Source organism: Entelurus aequoreus, linkage group LG17 (genome assembly GCF_033978785.1).
Source record: "Entelurus aequoreus isolate RoL-2023_Sb linkage group LG17, RoL_Eaeq_v1.1, whole genome shotgun sequence".
Classification (NCBI taxonomy): Eukaryota; Metazoa; Chordata; class Actinopteri; order Syngnathiformes; family Syngnathidae; genus Entelurus; species Entelurus aequoreus.
The window spans coordinates 12,762,730-12,783,277 of record NC_084747.1 but is presented as its reverse complement, the minus strand read 5'-3'; the positions used below and the strand labels follow the sequence as shown (position 1 = coordinate 12,783,277).

Below are 20,548 nucleotides of genomic sequence, written 5' to 3'. Positions count from 1 at the left end.
AGGGGTGTCAAACTCATTTTAGCTCAGGGGCCGCATGGAGGAAAATCTATTTCCACGTAGGCCGGACGGGTAAAATCATGGCATGATAACTTAAAAATACAACTATGACAAGTTCAGATTATTTTCTTTATTTTACTATGGCCAAAAATAGAACAAGTCAAATCTGAAAATGTACATATCACAAATAATCCTCTTGACAAAACACTTCAAGTTAGTTAAACATTTAAAAGAAAGAAAAAAGTACATGTTCAAAAACACCTTGAAGAATACAATGAATTTAGACTTAATCGCAGTGTTTCTACAAAGCAATTAAACTTTAAGTCACAACCCATCTAGGATTGAACATAAAACAAAATAAAGCATCAATAAAAATGATTCTATGTATCAACTACCTCATTTGTCATTTCCACATATTAATCCTGTGCTAACTCAACAAACCATACAAACTGAGGTAGAAACTATTCAAGAGTGTTGAGTTACTTCCTGTCTTCTAGACATAATGTGTATTGATAGAAAAATAAAAGCTGTGCAATGTGTGAACAATTTCAACAAAGCACAAATAAAAAGTTAAAAGACTGACAGTATTGCAGTAAATCACACACTGTTCACTTTCTTTACATTTGCACAGAAGACAATCATTTTCACAGAACTATATCAGTGTGCAGTGTCTCATGCTGCATTTTAAGTGGGGTTACTGATTGCTTATTTTACTCTTGTTTTACGTTGGGTGGAGGGGGAGGAGTGACAACCCCGCTTTACCGTGTACCTCTTGCTTGGTATACTTGCTCGCCCCAGTATAAACGATTTGCTTGCCTAACAGAATTGCTATTGCGACAAAAATGCAACTGATTTTTACACTTCGCAAACCAATCTCGTGGGCCGGATTGAACCTGTTATGGCCGAATGTCGAGGGAGGTGGGGGTTGGGTTGTGGGTGTTGGGGGTTAATTGTTCATATGTCTCTGATTTGCACATCAATCAGTCTGAGGAAAGTTGTCAATTATTTATGCAAACAGTTACCCAGCATCACGTCAGTTTTGATACATCTCAACTTTGCAGTGAAAAAGGGCGTAGTGCAGGTTTTTGAGCGTACACAAACTTGACACATGAGGCCCCAGGTCCCTGGACTGAAGAAGGAGTAACCAAGCACTTGAAGCATCATCTATCTTACTGTTCAGGAAGGTTTCAGATACAGAGAAGACATGGGGTCATGAGTAGATAAGATTATGCTCCAAATAATCCAAGTTTGTATGAATACCTCAGATATTTGTGAAAGAAGCAGTGAGGAGGTCCTGGGTAGGGTGGATGTCACCACATATGAGCAACATACCACAAACTAAACAGCTAATTGGTTATTTTCCCTTGTGTGTTCTTATGTGTTTTACTGCGTCTGCATTATGTGGGAACCTTTTACAGCACACTGAACAACTAAATGGTTTTTCACCTGTGTGTGTTCTCATGTGTTCAGTCAAATGGCTCTTAACAGAAAAGCTTTTGCCACAAACTGAACAACTAAATGAATTTTCTCCTGTGTGTGTTCTCATGTGTTGAGTCAAATGGCTTTTTTGAGAAAAGCTTTTGCCACAAACTGAACACTTATATGGTTTTTCACCTGTGTGTGTTCTCATGTGTCGAGTCGAATGGCTCATTTCAGAAAAGCTTTTGCCACAAAGTGAACAACTAAATGGTTTTTCACCTGTGTGTGTTCTCATGTGTCCAGTCAAATAGCTCTTAACAGAAAAGCTTTTGCCACAAACTGAACAACTAAATGGTTTTTCTCCTGTGTGCGTTCTCATGTGTTGAGTCAAATGGCTTTTTTGAGAAAAGCTTTTGCCACAAACTGAACACTGAAATGTTTTTTCACCTGTGTGTGTTCTCATGTGTTGAGTCAAATGGCTCTTTATAGTAAAACTTTCAGCACAAACTGAGCAGCTCAAACATTTTTTACCTCTCTTCTTTGAAGAGCATTCAGAGTGTTTGTTGTCAGTGTGAGTCCTCATATCACCTTCACAGTCTGTATCGCTGCTCAAAGGTTCTTCAACCTCGTCTTCAGCCTCACTATCTGATAGTGGAGCTAAGAGGTTGTCTACTTGTGGTTTCTCTTCATCATCTTCAGTCTTCACAGAGAGAATACTCAGTGGAAACTTGGTGTAATCAGCTTCCTCTCGTCCTAGAAGACACTCTCCCTCCTGAGTGATGCAGAGTTCCTCCTCTTCCTTTTTAATGCAGGGTGGTTGTGGAGTCTCCTGCTTCAAAGTGGAGCTCCCCCCTAACTGAGGGGAAACTTCTTCTGGATTACCGATCAGCTGCTGGACGTCTGCAAGACACAAACAACACACTTTCTTCTATGTACTGTATGTGTGTGTAGTAGGGTTGTACAGTATACTGCTACTAATAAAGTATTGTGGTATTAATCAATTGAAATCAGTACTATAGCACCTTTGAAAAGAACCAGTACCGTGCTTTCATCTGAATGCTGCTGTGCGGCGGTGACTACAGAGCCGAGGCGCATGATGTTGAGTGTGTCAAAACGCACACACAAAGTGCATACAAGCAATAACATGGTGGAGAGGAAGAAAGGCAACAAAGGACAATTCTACTGGTTAATAAAGAGGGTGCGTGAAGTGCATTATGGAGGTATTTGGGCTTCTAAACTAACAATAAAGGTGACACTTTAAACAGGAAGCCGCCGCTCTGCAAGGGTTGCTTTACACCTTTCCTGTTTGTGGGCTCCCAGACCGTGGTCGAGGAGCGCAGGGGAGACATTCCCTCCAGGGCCCATGTTTTGTCGGGGGTAACACTGGGTCCATAAAGTTCCGCTCTTTGGTCGGAAGGACGAGGCCGTCGATTAGTTACAACTTGCTCACTTTATTTATTATTTCCACAGGGCACAACCGGACATCCACCATGCTATTAACACTCCTGCACATGCTACCACTACCTCTCCTTACTTGCCCACGTCATTCACCCCACATACTGCCACTCTTAAAGGTGCACACACGCATACACTACTCTCACAACAGCTGCTTTAAAACACGCCTTGCCAAATGGGGTGATTAGTATTACCACCTTTGCTTCAGACTTAGGTCAACTTTTAAATAATAAGCATTCAGATCTGCACAAGGAGTTTAAATAGTGACAGGTATAATGTAGTTGTTACACCTGTCCTGCTGCTCTCTCTACTCGCCCGCTCACTCACTGACGTCACTCAGACAACACGTTGACATTCTCACAAACACACATACTACTCTCATAAGTTAACCAGCTCCCCTGCTGTGCACATGTAGATACGTAGAACTTGATGCCAAATATTAGCAGTTAAAACTGCCCAATTAGCAGTCAACTAATGCAAGTGAAATTATTACATTTTGTAACAAATTCCTACAATTTGTGTTTTGTCTTTAATAAATGTGTTTTACCTGCTACATGGCTTATCTGTGTACATTTATTTGGAAAGTATCCGGCGTGGCGAAGTTGGTAGAGTGGCCGTGCCAGCAATCGGAGGGTTGCTAGTTACTGGGGTTAAATCCCCACCTTCTACCATCCTAGTCACGTCCGTTGTGTCCTTGGGCAAGACACTTCACCCTTGCTCCTGATGGCTGCTGGTTAGCGCCTTGCATGGCAGCTCCCGCCATCAGTGTGTGAATGTGTGTGTGAATGGGTGAATGTGGAAATACTGTCAAAGCGCTTTGAGTACCTTGAAGGTAGAAAAGCGCTATACAAGTATATTTATTATTTATTTATTACATTTAAGTTAAAGTTAAAGTACCACCGGTAAAGGTACTAAATTATTGGTATGGGGACAACCCTAGTGTGTAGTGTTTCATGGCCATTCATTTAGTGCCTTGCCAGAATGATGGATCAATGTTTACATGACTTGTCATAGACTCAGAAAAGCTAAGCTAGAGTCACAGAAAGTAGAAAACATTTGCTTCGACAATATTGAAATACAGATTTGTAAGACTAAAAAAGATAATATATATCTGAAAGAAGTCTGTAGTTAAAAAGTAGGACTTTTTTACATATTAAATGCAAGAAAAATAATTATCTTATTTATTACTTTGTTTTTGACACAATTTGTCCAATAAATTATAAATGGCATCTAGTGTACATATTTACCACATTTACTTTAAGTTCTTTACATTTACATTTTTCAGTGACTTCGTAAAAATCACAGTAAAACTCCATGTCACAATATTACAATAGACTATCATCATTTTAACACCTCTAAAGGCCTTAGTGGCCACATGCGTGGACAACACCTTTTAGCTTGTATTTCCAAAATTGTGTACACTACTGAATTGGGGTCTTTTGGCCCTTATGTGAACACTTATACTGCCATCTGGTGGTGTCAGAAGAGTATAACATACAATGGAATTGGGGGAAAACAAAAGTGTAAAAATAAGAATTGTCATGTCACTAAACATGAAGTACACGTTTGTTACTTATGGACTAAGTACATCCTATCAAAGATGATTCTTAGTTTTTATTTTAATTATGGTCCAATTAGCCCAAATAGGAAAGAGAAAAAATAAAGCATGGAAACAAACAGCTTGGGCCTTAAGATTAAGCAAACGGTGGCGCATTATTTTCACAGACGCATCACAACGTTTGCTATTTCCTTCAACAACACCACCAACTATTACTAATAAAGGCAGACTTCATGAGTGCCATCAAAGAATACTTTGGGACAAATTATGATCCAGAACCTTATATTTTTGAGCCTGGATTTAAGGAGGATGAGCTACAAGTTTTAGAAGCTGAGTGATAAGCAGATAAAGCAAGAAGCACTATTGCTAAGTGCTTAACAAAAAAATTACGAAGTAAATACCATCCAATCTCGATTCATATAATTTGTTTAAATTTAAAGGCAGATTGTCCCGTGCAGGATAATAGCGAGTACAGTTGCATCCCTACTATTTACTACCACAGTATCTTGTAACAGACATTTCCGCCATGTTTGATGGAGGTAATATATGCTCACAGCTGACAACTGTCATTTTGTTTATATCTATAATTGTGTTTACTAGAGGTGTAACGGTACAGGTCACCCACGCTTCGGTCCGTACCTGGTTTTAGGACCACAGTTTTGCTTATTTTCTGTACATTTTGTGGGGGTTTTTCCTCTTTTTTTTGCTTGTCATCACAAACATTCTGCAGGAAACAAAGTATCAGTGGTGTACTGAATACTGTAGGATTTTTATTTCAAGTAAACATTTACTAAACAATATTTTCAAATAATACACTATTTATATAATTTAATTACTTGAAAACATCAGTACTTTTTACCAGTGCTTGGAAAAAGGCAAGTGGTGCCCCGATTTTATATTTATTAAAAGTACACGTGTACCAACACATTAAACAAGTTTAATGATTATTTCAGGGACAAAATGTTTTTATCCACAAACTCAAAAATGATTTAAAAAAAGAGTGTCTGCAGAGTTTTTAGTACAAAAATATTTACATGTAAAAATGCCTTTTTCTGATTAAATTAGTGGGTGTGTTTAATCTCCCAGTTAGGACGAATACAGTAGTTCACTCACACACACATTCTCACACACACAGGATCACGGTCAATAAAGGCGGATTCACGCAGGATTAATCCAAGTATCGTTGCTTGCCTACTGTTTACTACTGCGGTAACTTCTAACAGACATTTCCGCCATTTTGGATCGAGGTTCTTTGTTTACATTGTTCAACAAAGTCGGTTAATTACTATTTTTAGGGCTTGGAATTCAAACAGCTTTCAAATGAGGGAACGCAACACACTCACCTTCATCTTCGCTTTTCAGATTGTTCTCCGTTGGTGGCGCTGATTCTCTTTCATGTTCTCTTTTAGCGGACGTCGCCATCTTAGCATAGCAGTAGTCGTCCATCTTCTATCACGTCTTCAATCTTCACTTCAGATAAGACGCCGTCGCTCCACACTCAAAGTCCGTTTCCTGGGCTTAAGAAAATGTGAATAGTTGAGGTATTAGATGCTATTTTTGAATCTATAAGATCGTAAATGTGAAACTTCTCCGGAAACGGAAAGCCACGCCGCTTAGTCCGCCATCTTGGCATTGGACCATTGTTCGATGTGTTTGCGCATGCGCCGGAATTTTGCGAATTCCGATCTACAACTGCACTTTAAAAAATAAAATACCTTTTAAATAACTAGTTATTTAAAATACATTTTAAATAACTAAATAATATTATACATATATTATATATATAATATATAAATATTATAAATATATTCTACATATAGTCTACATTTAAGTGCAGTCAAAAAGGAACATATGCATTATACAGTCTGATGGCTGTCGGTATGAAGGACCTACTGTGTCGTTCCGTGTTGCATTTTGGGAGTCTGAGCCTTCCACTGAACGTGCTCATTCTCCCCGCAAGGTCCGAGTGTAGTGGGTGGTGAGGTGTTGTCCATAAAGCTAGGAGCTTTGCTAGACTTCTCCTCTCTGACACCACCGCCAGAGAGTCTAGCTCCACTCCCACCACGTTACTGGCCTTCTCTACCAACTTGTCCAGTCTGTTTGCGTCCCTCGCTCTCAGCCCGCTGCCCCAGCAGGCCACGGCGTACAAGAAGGCGCCCGCCACCACCGACTCGTAGCAAAAGTGTTCACAGTGTGCGATGTCAAGCATGGCTCTTGGCATGTGAAGCTGAGCGAAGAATCCAGCTACGTCACAACCTTTGCTACTCCATTTGGCCGGTTCCGTTGGCTCAGAATGTCGATGGGAATCAGTCCGGCTCCTGAAGCTTTTCAAAGAAAACTCATACAGGCGCTTGAGGGTCTGCATGGTATATATGTTATTGCTGATGATGTGCTTATTACTGGGGAAGGTGAGACAAAGGAAGAAGCAGAAAGAAATCATGATGCAACCTTGAGGTGTTTCCTGACTAGATGCAGGGAGAAAAACATTAGACTAAATGCAGACAAGTTTAAACTGAGGCAACAGTCAGTGCCATACATTGGTCATCTGCTGACTGCAGATGGTCTTCAGATTGACCTTGATAAAGTGCGAGCAATTAGCGAACTGCCCCGTCCAACTGATGTTAAAGGGGTACCGAGGCTTGTAGGTATGGTAAACTACTTGTCCAAATTTTTCGATCATCTATCTGATGACTGTGAAGTTTTGAGACAACTTACACACAGAGACAATATGTGGGAATGGACAGATGTGCAAGAGTCAGCATTCCAGAGACTTAAAGACAAAATAACTAAGGCACCGGTGTTAAAGTATTATGACCAGGATATGGAACTGACACTACAGTGAGATGCGTCAGACACTGGCCTAGGGGCTGCTTTAAAGGCCTACTGAAACGATTTTTTAAAATTTAAACGGGAATAGCAGATCCATTCTATGTGTCATACTTGATCATTTCGCGATATTGCCATATTTTTGCTGAAAGGATTTAGTAGAGAAAATCGACGATAAAGTTCGCAACTTTTGCTCGCTGATAAAAAAAAGCCTTGCCTGTACCGGAAGTAGCGTGACGTCACAGGAGCTAGTATTCCTCACAATTCCCCATTGTTTACAATGGAGCGAGAGAGATTCGGACCGAGAAAGTGATGATTACCCCATTAATTTGAGCGAGGATGAAAGATTCGTAGATGAGGAACGTTACAGTGAAGGACTTGAGAGGCAGCGATGGACGTATCTTTTTTCGCTCTGACCGTAACTTAGGTACAAGCTGGCTCTTTGGATTCCACACTCTCCTTTTTTTATTGTGGATCACGGATTTGTATTTTAAACCACTTCGGATACTATATCCTCTTGAAAATGAGAGTTGAGAACGCGAAATGGACATTCAGTGCCTTTTATCACATACATCGGCGAAATGCTTTAGCTACGAGCTAACGTGATAGCATCGTGCTTTAACTGCATGTAGAAACAAAAAAATAAACCCCTGACTGGAAGGATAGATAGAAAATCAACAATACTATTAAACCGTGGACATGTAAATACACGGTTAATGCTTTCCAGGCTGGCGAAGGTTAACAATGCTGTGCTAACGACGCCATTGAAGCTAACTTAGCAACTTAGCAACGGGACCTCACAGAGCTATGCTAAAAACATTAGCTCTCCACCTACGCCAGCCAGCCCTCATCTACTCATCAACACCCGTATTCACCTGCGTTCCAGCGATCGGCAGAAGGACGAAGGACTTCACCCGATGCGTTTGGCGGCCCGGAGACGTAGGAAGTCAAGGTGAGGTCGGCGGCTAGCGCGGCTAGCGCGGCTAGCGCTCCAACAAAGTCCTCTTGGTTGTGTTGCTGTAGTCCGCTGCTACTACACCGATCCCACCTACAACTGTCTTCTTTGCAGCCTTCATTGTTCATTAAACAAATTGCAAAAGATGTCCAGAATACTGTGGAATTATGAAATGAAAACAGAGCTTTTTGTATAGGATTCTACGGGGTACCATAACTTCCATTACTCTGACTTCGTCACGCGCATACGTCATCATACCGCGACGTTTCAGCCGGATATTTCCCGGGAAATTTTAAATGTCACTTTATAAGTTAACCCGGCCGTATTGGCATGTGTTGCAATGTTAAGATTTCATCATTGATATATAAACTATAAGACTGCGTGGTCGGTAGTAGTGGGTTTCAGTAGGCCTTTAACTCAGGAAGGCAATCCTGTGGCGTTTGGTAGTAGAGCTCTCACTCCTACCGAAAGAGGATACGCGCAGATAGAGAAGGAATGTTTGGTTATTGTTTTTGGTATGGAGAAGTTCCATCAGTATACCTATGGCAGGAAAGTGACAGTGCAGAGTGATCACAAGCCACTAGAGAATATTCTCAAAAAGCCACTCCTTAGTGCACCTAAAAGATTGCAGCGGATGCTACTTAGGCTACAAAAGTATGACATAAATGTTGTGTATTTGCCTGGGCGAGAAATGCTACTAGCGGATACTTTGAGTAGGGCATATTTGCCAGACAGCACGAAAGGAGATGTTGAGACTGAGGTCGAGATTGTTGGCCTCATGAACTCCAAGGGAATAAAGTTTATTTTCAATCCGAGACTCCATTAACGTCTTCCACATCAAACACTTGTCGTCTCATGCTGCTTCCTTAATTCCCTCACATATTAATTCGCCCCCCAACAACGTGACCAAACCGGAATCAAAAAATATATTCCCCACTCAATTGACATGGGTTTGTAACAAAAATAAAGTTAACATAAACTTGCATGAATAAACCCAAAGAAATACCTTTTTAATCACATTATGTGTACAATATGAACTTATCTTTATGCATTGTATTTATTTATTCTCACCAACTATGACATTATATATCAAATATACATGTTGCTTCTGTCAGCAGCTACACTGACATTGATGTGTCTCTGAGAACTGTACACATTTTTAAAACTTATAACAAAATGTGTTTATACAGTAACCTGCTCACGAGTCAGATTACAGCAGGGGTGTCAAACTCATTTTAGCTCAGGGGCCGCATGGAGGAAAATCTATTTCCACGTGGGCGGGACGGGCAAAATCATGGCATGATAACTTAAAAATACGACTACGACAACTTCAAGTTGTTTTCTTTATTTTACTTCGGCCCAAAATAGAAGAAGCACATTCTGAAAATGTACATATCACAAATAACCCTCTTGACAAGTCACTTCAAGTTAGTTAAACATTTAGAGGGGAAAAATGGTGCATTTCAAAAACACCTTAAAGAACACAATTAACTTAGACTTAATCTCAGTGTTTCTACAAAGCAATTAAACTTTAAGTCACAACCCATCTAGGATTGAACAAAAACCAAAATAAGCATGAATAAAAACGATTCTATGTATCAACTAACTCATTCTTCATTTCCACATATTAATCCTGTGCTAACTCAACAAACCATACAAACGGAGGTAGAAACTATTCAAGAGTGTTGAGTTACTTCCTGTCTTCTAGACATAATGTGTATTGATAGAAAAATAAAAGCTGTGCAATGTATTAATAATTTCAACAAAGCACAAATAAAAAGTTAAAAGACTGACAGTTTTGCAGTAAATCACACACTGTTCACTTTCTTTACATTTGCACAGAAGACAATCATTTTCACAGAACTATATCAGTGTGCAGTGTCTCATGCTGCATTTTAAGTGGGGTTACTGATTGCTTATTTTACTCCTGTTTTACGTTGGGTGGAGGGGGAGGAGTCACAGCCCCGCTTTACCGTGTACCTCTTGCTTGGTATACTTGCTCGCCCCGGTATAAACTATTTGCTTGCCTAACAGAATTGCTATTGCGACATCCAGTGGACACATTTAGAACAGCAGTTTATTTAATTAAAAAATGCAGCTGAATTTTACACTTCTCAAACTCATCTGGCGGGCCGGATTGAACCTGTTATGCCCGAATGTCGAGGGAGGTGGGGGTTGGGGGTTAATTGTTCATTTGTCTCTGATTTGCACATCAATCAGTCTGAGGAGTAAAAGTTGGCACTTGGTCATGTAAACAGTTACCCAGCATCACAACGTCAGTTTTGATACATCTCAACTTTGCAGTGAAAAAGGGTGTAGTGCAGGTTTTTGAGCGTGCACAAACTTGACACATGAGGCCCCAGGTCCCTGGACTGAAGAAGGAGTAACCAAGCACTTGAAGCATCATCTATCTTACTGTTCAGGAAGGTTTCAGATACAGAGAAGACATGGGGTCATGAGTAGATACGATTATGCTCCAAATAAGCCAAGTTTGTATGAATACCTCAGATATTTGTGAAAGAAGCAGTGAGGAGGTCCTGGGTAGGGTGGATGTCACCACATATGAGCAAAACTAAACAGCTAATTGGTTATTTTCCCTTGTGTGTTCTCATGTGTTTTACTGCGTCTGCATTACGTGGGAACCTTTTACAGCACACTGAACAACTAAATGGTTTTTTACCTGTGTGTGTTCTCTTGTGTCGAGTCAAATGGCTCTTATTAGAAAAGCTTTTGCCACAATCTGAACATTTATATGGTTTTTCACCTGTGTGTGTTCTCATGTGTCCAGTCAAATGGCCCTTAACAGAAAAGCTTTTGCCACACTCTGAACAATTAAATGGTTTTTCACCTGTGTGTGTTCTCATGTGTTGAGTCAAACAGCTATTTTGAGAAAAGCTTTTGCCACAAACTGAACAACTAAAGGGTTTTTCACCTGTGTGTGTTCTCACGTGTCGAGTCAAACAGTTATTTTGAGAAAAACTTTCGCCACAAACTGAACACTTAAATACTTTTCCACCTGTGTGTGTTCTCATGTGTCGATTCAAATAACTGTTATCAGAAAAGCTTTTGCCACAAACTGAACACTTATATGGTTTTTCACCTGTGTGTGTTCTCATGTGTCCAGTCAAATGGCTCTTAACAGAAAAGCTTTTGCCACAAACTGAACAACTAAATGGTTTTTCACCTGTGTGTGTTCTCATGTGTTGACTCAAACGGCTCTTTAAAGAATAGTTTTTACCACAAATTGAACAGTTAAATGGTTTTTCACCTGTGTGTGATCTCATGTGTGTAGTCAAAGTGCTTTTTTTAGAAAAGCTTACGCCACAAACTGAACACTTATATGGTTTTTCACCTGTGTGTGTTCTCATGTGTCCAGTCAAATAGCACTTAACAGAAAAGCTTTTGCCACAAACTGAACAACTAAATGGTTTTTCACCTGTGTGTGTTCTCATGTGTCGGGTCAAATGGCTCATTTGAGTAAATCTTTTAGCACAAACTGAGCAGCTCAAACATTTTTTACCTCTCTTCTTTGAAGAGCATTCAGAGTGTTTGTTGTCAGTGTGAGTCCTCATATCACCTTCACAGTCTTTATCGCTGCTCAAAGGTTCTTCAACCTCGTCTTTAGCCTCCCTATCTGATAGTGGAGCTAAGAAGTTGTCTACTTGTGGTTTCTCTTCATCATCTTCAGTCTTCACAGAGAGAATACTCAGTGGAAATTTGGTGTAATCAGCTTCCTCTCGTCCTAGAAGACACTCTCCCTCCTGAGTGATGCAGAGTTCCTCCTCTTCCTTTTTAATGCAGGGTGGTTGTGGAGTCTCCTGCTTCAAAGTGGAGCTCCCCCCTAACTGAGGGGAAACTTCTTCTGGATTACCGATCAGCTGCTGGACGTCTGCAAGACACAAACAACAAAAACACAATTTCTTCTATGTACTGTATGTGTGTGTAGTAGGGTTGTACAGTATATTGCTACTAATAAAGTATTGTGATACTAATCAATTGAAATCGGTATTATAGCACCTTTGAAAAGTACCGGTACCGTTCTTTCATCTGAATGCCGCTGTGTGGCGGTGACTACAGAGCCGAGGCGCATGATGTTGAGTGTGTCAAAACGCACACACAAAGTGCATACAAGCAATAACATTGTGGAGAGGAAGAAAGGCAACAAAGGACAATTCTACTGGTTAATAAAGAGGGTGCGTGAAGTGCAATATGGAGGTATTTGGGCTTCTAAACTAACAATAAAGGTGACACTTTAAACAGGGAGCCGCCGCTCTGCAAGGGTTGCTTTACACCTTTCCTGTTTGTGTGCTCCCAGACCGTGGTCGAGGAGCACAGGGGAGATGTTCCCTCCAGGGCCCATGTTTTGTCGGAGGTAACACTGGGTCCATAAAGCTCCGCTCTTTGGTCCGAGGGACGAGGCCGTCGATTAGTTACAACTTGCTAACTTTATTTATTATTTCCACAGGGCACAACCGGACATCCACCATGCTATTAACACTCCTGCACATGCTGCCACTACCTCTCCTTACTTGCACACTCACTTACTCACATCACTCACCCCACATACTGCCACTCTTAAAGGTGCACACACACATACGCTACTCTCACAACAGCTGCTTTAAAACACGCCTTGCCAAATGTGGTGATTAGTATTACCACCTTTGCTTCAGACTTAGGTCAACTTTTAAATAATAAGCATTCAGATCTGCACAAGGAGTTTAAATAGTGACAGGTATAATGTAGTTGTTACACCTGTCCTGCTGCTCTCTCTTTACTCGCCCGCTCACTCACTGACTTCACTCAGACAACACGTTGACATTCTCACAAACACACATACTACTCTCATAAGTTAACCAGCTCCCCTGCTGTGCACATGTAGATACGTAGACGTGCACACAGCTGCTTAGCTTGATGCCAAATATCAGCGCAGTTAAAACTGTTCAATTAGCAGTCAACTAATGCAAGTGAAATGACTACATTTTGTAACAAATTCCTACAATTTGTGTTTTGGATTACCTGCTACATGGCTTATCTGTGTACATTTATCGATAGTTTCGTTTTTAGTACTTAGTTAATAATTAATAATTGTATTTTTCTTAAAGCACAGACCAGGAGTGGCAACCATAAATCATGAATAATTTGATATCTCAGTCAAACTTAATTCATATTCTAATTTAATCCTTGATTATAGCAGACTATATGTAATATGGAAAATTGTAAATTGTTATTTGAGTGCAACAAGAAAAGCCCAATGTGTTTAATGCCTTTTATTTTATATTTTAACCTTGTAAAATTGTTATTTGACTGTGAGTGTTTAATGTAGTGTAAGATGTTCTGTTAACAAAGCTAAAGGCTAATCCTCAAAGAAGCGCTAATAAGGACTACGTTAAACTAGCCAGCGCCAGGCTGGATAATCCCTGCACACATAGCAATTCTCTTAGAATAATATACAACTCACATAATGTTTTTTCTGCGTCAGAGGTGGACATGCATTCTGCTGAGGTGGCAAACAATCTGAAAATTCCTGTCATATCAATTCCTAGATATGGTCGAAACTATTTAAAGTGCACTACGCATAATAAACGTAACATTATTAATATTGCTACTACGGATAATTTCAACAAACAATCCTCAAAACATCCCACTACCTATAATATGGGCTTTTTAAACATAAGATCATTATCTTCCAAAACGTTATTAGTTAATAAGGTCATTAGAGACAACAATCTTGACGTCGTTGGTCTAGCCGAGACCTGGCTCAAACCAGATGAGTTTTTTGCGCTGGGTGAGGCATCTCCTCCTAACTATACGAATGCACATGTTGCCCGTCCTCTTAAAAGGGGTGGGGGAGTCGCACTAATATACAACAAAAACTTTAACCTTACCTCGAACCCAAATAATAAATATAACTAGTTTGAGATGCTTACTATGAGGTTTGTCACAACGCTGCCTCTCCACCTGGCTGTTATCTACCGCCCCCCAAGGCCCTATTCGGACTTTATCAGTGAATTCTCAGAGTTCGTTGCTGATCTAGTGACGCACACCGACAATATAATCATAATGGGAGACTTTAACATCCATATGAATACCCCATCGGACCCTCCGTGCGTGGCGTGGCGCTCCAGACTATAATTGATAGCTGTGGTCGTACACAAATAATAAATGTACCCATTCATCGCAACGGTAATACGATAGATCTAGTGCTTGTCAGGGGTGTCACCACCTCTAAAGTTACGATACTCCTGTACACTAAAGTAATGTCCGATCATTACCTTATAAAATTTGAAGTTCTGTCTCATTGTCAACAAACTAATAATAATAATAATAACTACTATAGCAGCCGCAACATTAATGCTGCCACAACGATGACTCTTGCTGACCTACTGCCTTCGGTAATGGCACCATTCCCAAATTATGTGGGCTCTATTGATAACCTCACTAACAACTTTAACGACGCCCTGCGCGACACTATTGATAGTATAGCACCGCTAAAGCTAAAAAGGGTCCCTAAAAGGCGTACCCCAGGGTTTACAGAAGAAACTAAAGCCCATAAATTATCATGTAGAAAGCTGGAACGCAAATGGCGCGCGACTAAACTTGAGGTTTTCCATCAAGCATGGAGTGATAGTTTAATAACTTATAAACGCATGCTTACCTCAGCTAAAGCTAAATATTACTCAAATCTCATCCACCTCAACAAAAATTATCCTACATTTTTGTTTAGTACAGTAGCATTGCTAACCCAACAAGGGACTCCTCCCAGTAGCTCCACCCACTCGGCAGATGACTTTACGAATTTCTTTAATAAGAAAATTGAACTCATTACAAAAGAGATTAAAGACAACGCATCCCAGCCACAACTGGGTTCTATTAACACAAATACGACTGTATATACGACGGATACCGCCCTCCAAAATAGTTTCTCTCTCTTTGATGAAATAACATTGGAGGAATTGTTAAAATGTGTAAATGGGACAAAACAAACAACATGTTTACTTGACCCAATTCCTGGGAAACTTATCAAGGAGCTTTTTGTATTATTAGGTCCATCAGTGTTAAATATTATAAACTTATCACTTTCCTCTGGCACTGTTCCACTAGCATTCAAAAAAGCGGTTATTCATCCTCTACTCAAAAGACCTAACCTCGATCCTGATCTCTTGGTAAACTAGCGGCCGGTGTCCCACCTTCCGTTTATCTCGAAAATCCTCGAAAAAGTTGTTGCACAGCAGCTAAACGAACACTTAGCGTCTAACAATCTCTGTGAACCTTTTCAATCCGGTTTCAGGGCAAATCACTCTACGTAGACAGCCCTCGCAAAAATGACTAATGATCTATTGCTAACGATGGATTCTGATGCGTCATCTATGTTGCTGCTCCTTGATCTTAACGCCGCTTTCGATACTGTTGATCATAATATTTTATTAGAGCGCATCAAAACACGTATAGGTATGTCAGACTTAGCCTTGTCTGGGTTTAACTCTTATCTTACTGACAGGATGCAGTGTGTCTCCCACAACAATGTGACCTCGGAGTATATTAAGGTAACGTGCGGAGTTCTCCAGGGTTCGGTTCTTGGCCCTGCACTCTTTAGTATTTACATGCTGCCGCTAGGTGACATCATACGCAAATACGGTGTTAGCTTTCACTGTTATGCTGATGACACTCAACTCTACATGCCCCTAAAGCTGACCAACACGCCGGATTGTAGTCAGCTGGAGGCGTGTCTTAATGAAATTAAACAATGGATGTCCGCTAACTTTTTGCAACTCAACGCTAAGAAAACGGAAATGCTGATTATCGGTCCTGCTAGACACCAACACATATTTAATAATACCACCTTAACATTTGACAACCAAACAATTACACAAGGCGACTCGGTAAAGAATCTGGGTATTATCTTCGACCCAACTATCTCGTTTGAGTCACACATTAAGAGTGTTACTAAAACGGCCTTCTTTCATCTCCGTAATATCGCTAAAATTCGTTCCATATTGTCCACAAGCGACGATGAGATCATTATTCATGCGTTCGTTACATCTCGTCTCGATTACTGTAACGCATTATTTTCGGGCCTCCCTATGTCTAGCATTAAAAGATTACAGTTGGTACAAAATGCGGCTGCTAGACTTTTGACAAAAACAAGAAAGTTTGATCATATTACACCTATACTGGCTCACCTGCACTGGCTTCCTGTGCACTTAAGATGTGACTTTAAAGTTTTACTACTTACGCATAAAATACTACACGGTCAAGCTCCTGCCTATCTTGCCGATTGTATTGTACCATATGTCCCGGCAAGAAATCTGCGTTCAAAGAACTCCGGCTTATTAGTGATTCCCAGAGCCCAAAAAAAGTGTGCGGGCTATAGAGCGTTTTCTATTCGGGCTCTAATACTCTGGAATGCCCTCCCGGTAAAAGTTAGAGATGCTACCTCATTAGAAGCATTTAAGTCCCATCTTAAAACTCATTTGTATACTCTAGCCTTTAAATAGACTCCCTTTTTAGACCAGTTGATCTGCCCTCTCTTTTCTTTTCTTTTCTCCTCTGCTCCCCTCTCCCTTATGGAGGGGGAGGACACAGGTCCGGTGGCCACGGATGAAGTGCTGGTTGTCCAGAGTCAGGACCCGGGGTGGACTGCTAGCCTGTGCATTGGTTGGGGACATCTTTACGCTGCTGACCCGTCTCCGCTCGGGACGGTTTCCTGCTGGCCCCACTATGGACTGGACTTTCGCTGATGTGTTGGATCCACTGTGGACTGGACTTTCACAATATTATGTCAGACCCACTCGACATCCATTGCTTTCGGTCTCCCCTAGAGGGGGGGGTTTACCCACATATGCGGTCCTCTCCAAGGTTTCTCATAGTCATTCACATTGACGTCCCACTGGGGTGAGTTTTCCTTGCCCGTATGTGGGCTCTGTACCGAGGATGTCGTTGTGGCTTGTGCAGCCCTTTGAGACACTTGTGATTTAGGGCTATATAAATAAACATTGATTGATTGATTGATGAAAATAAAGCCAATATTGACATTTTTCGTAGTTCCCTTTATTTGGAAATGTATCTATACATTTAGTACCAGTACAAAATTATTGGTATTGGGACAAGAGGGTTGGCAAGTATGACTTATATACAACATTTATTTCAAGCTGTTTTTTACATATTTCAGTGACTTTGTAAAAATTGCAGTAAAACTCCATGTCACAATATTACAATAGACTATTGTATCATGACTCAAGTACTGTGATACATAGTTTATCGTGAAGTCCTTGCCAATACCTCGTCTAGGGCTGGACAATTATGGTAAAACATAATAATGAAGATTATTTTGAGTGATTTTGGAATCATGATAAATAACACCATAATTTAGGGAAGATACTCGAAACCGGTTTTCCCGGTTGTTCGATAAGAAAAGAACCGAGTCCTCAGACTCGAATCCCTTTTTGAGAACCGGTACCCGTTATCAAGACCACTATAGTAAAGAAAAAGAGTTGGTTCTTTATTCGAATCCCTGGAATCCCGTCCCGACCAGAAATGCTCCATGTGACATCACAAGAAATTACGTCACGTAGCTCAGTCATTAGGAGCAGATAGCGAAAGCAGGAAAACAAGAGACCGGAAAAAGCGCTCCAAGGTGTAATAAAGTTCAAAACAAAAGGTATAATCCAATGAATAACTTTACTGAGAGATTTGAGCAGGGTACAAACACATGACCAACACTTTTACGACCAACCGGAAACATAGCAACCAGGCTAGCAACGCACCTCCTTTACGGCAGCTGTCGCAACGTTCTTAAAGCAACCGCAGCACATACATATATATATACAACACATATCCCTTTTTTAACTTTTGTTTTTCTTTCCTTGTAAACAAATCAAAATCACACTGTATATGTGTTGTCTGTCTAATTATAAATAATGCAGACGAGGCGTGTTGGCTGAGTTCTTGACGTTTACTTTCACAGCGTGCTCATAACCTCATTCTTAGCTGCCGGGTGACGACATGCAACAACACTTTTCGGGGCTATCGCGCATGCTCGTCACTCCCGTTGCATGCTGGGTAGTGTAGTTGTTATTTTCCCTAGCTCAGGGGTCGGCAACCCGCGGCTCTAGAGCCGCATGCGGCTCTTTAGCGCCGCCCTAGTGGCTCTCAGGAGCTTTTTTAAAAATGTATGAAAAATGGAAAAAGATGAGGAAAAAAAAAAGTTTTTGTTTTAATATGGTTTCCGTAGGAGGACAAACATGACGCAAACCTCCCTAATTGTTATAAATCACACTGTTTATATTAAACATGCTTCACTGATTCGAGTATTTGGCGAGTGCCGTTTTGTCCTACTAATTTTGGCGGTCCTTGAACTCACCGTAGTTTGTTTACAAGTATAACTTTCTCCGACTTTCTAGGACGTGTTTTATGCCACTTCTTTTTCTGTCTCATTTTGTCCACCACACTTTTAACGTTGTGCGTGAATGCACAAAGGTGAGTTTTGTTGATGTTATTGACTTGTGTGGAGTGCTAGTCAGACATATTTGGTCAGTGCATGACTGCAAGCTAATCGATGCTAACATGCTATTTAGGCTAGCTATATGTACACATTGCAGCATTATGCCTCATTTGTAGCTATATTTGAGGTCATTTAGTTTCCTTTAAGTCATCTTAATTCAATTTATATCTCATGACACACTATCTGTATGTAATATGGCTTTTAATTTTTTGCGGCTCCAGACAGATTTGTTTTTGTATTTTTGGTCCAATATGGCTCTTTCAACATTTTGGGTTGCCGACCCCTGCCCTAGCTCATAACTTCACATTTTTCCCCCTATAAAGAAATATTTTAACTCAATAAATTGTATTTCTTTTTTTAGCTTTAACTTTTCATTTTTTAGCATTGCAACCACATTTGCAAACAACTTTTCTCTTCATAGAATTTTCTTTCAATAAATAAATAAAGTACAAAAATGTCAAAGCATCATAACAAACAGTTATGTCAAATAGCAGCAGAAGTGCACTTTTTGGAAAGCTGTATTATTTTCAGTTTTGTGCCCAAGGGACTGATTTTATTTAACACTATTATTATCTATACACCTATAGAGGCTTTGCAGTCACGTGGTTTTATCATGTGACTTTGTGTTATGCCACCATCTTGCCGGTCAACCGGTCAGCTCGTTCCTACGTGTTCGTACAGATTCAGTTTGATTTCTGCGCTACATTTTCACAGATTTCATCCGAATTATGGCTGATTTGCTATCCAATGAAGTTGTGCATTTGGATGAAGAGTCCAAGAAACGTTACCGAGAGAAGTTGAACCTTGTTGGCACAACGGATCCGTACCTTTTACCGAGAAGCATGCTAAAATCACCTGAGCATTTTGCAACAGCCGACCTGCCTGATCTCTCATATCCAGACATTTATAATTACCTCGTCGATTCACCATCTCCGTACACTGGAAAGGACCTTAAGGCATACAAGAGTCTGGATGCCTACAAGTATTTTACAGCAGGTTTTGTGCATGATGGGCTGATATGGCAGATTCCAAACAAGAATCGATTTCTTCTCATGACCAAGGTAAGGAAAATGCACCCAGCATTTTCAACATTCATATTTGTATCATCGCATATTGTATTATTTCACATTTTGTGAAACAAATCAGGGGTGAATAGTTTGTTTACATACCTGATATGAAGTGTTCATTGCATATCCTTGTGTAAATCGTAGGTTTCCATCGTTCACGACAAATCATCGCGATCCATTTATCGCGTTTTTTGTTGTTTGCCGGGAATCTATAGAAGCTAAGATTTGGTTTATCGCCTCGTCTATTGCTACATCCAACAGCACAGCAGGTTTCCGGCATTTCCAAGCTCAAATAGCAGCAGATCTAACAAGAAAGTGTGTGTGAGTCGTTGACCGGCACTGAACTGGTCAAGATGGCCGCCAAGCTAATGTGCGTGGCTGATGACGCCAGCTGCGAAGCCTCTATAGTTAACACAGAGACAGGTTGTTTTTGTGTTACTGTATATATTAGTTTTTCTGATAAATCCTACTTAATATACTTTGGGTAACAACAGTCAATATTTATTTATTTTATTTTATTTTTGTAGGGGGGTAACAGTCAATATTTATTTTATTTATTAGATTTTATTTTTTTGTTATATAATAAAAGTGAGCTTTTGTTAAACCAAATATTGTGTGTTTTTTTCCATATACAACAACCTATCTGGACTCGATAAGAGAATCGATAAGGAATCGGTTCGATAAGAGGATTCGATAATAGGCTCAAACTTGATAATGTCTTATCAAACATCATCCCTACTAGCGACCCTTTCAGTCGAGGACATCAAGAT

At 40.3% G+C, this 20,548-nt stretch overlaps 1 protein-coding gene across 1 annotated transcript; it reads right to left on the bottom strand.

Moving 5' to 3' along the window:
* Window positions 1-264: 264 nt before the first annotated feature.
* LOC133632104 (zinc finger protein 850-like) lies at window positions 265-12,098 on the bottom strand. Its single transcript, XM_062024340.1, has 3 exons — window positions 10,811-12,098; window positions 5,773-5,845; window positions 265-2,316 (listed from the first exon to the last, which is right to left on the bottom strand). The coding sequence occupies exons 1-3, from the start codon at window positions 11,780-11,782 to the stop codon at window positions 1,352-1,354; spliced, it is 2,010 nt and encodes a 669-aa protein (XP_061880324.1). The 5' UTR covers window positions 11,783-12,098; the 3' UTR covers window positions 265-1,351.
* Window positions 12,099-20,548: the final 8,450 nt, after the last annotated feature.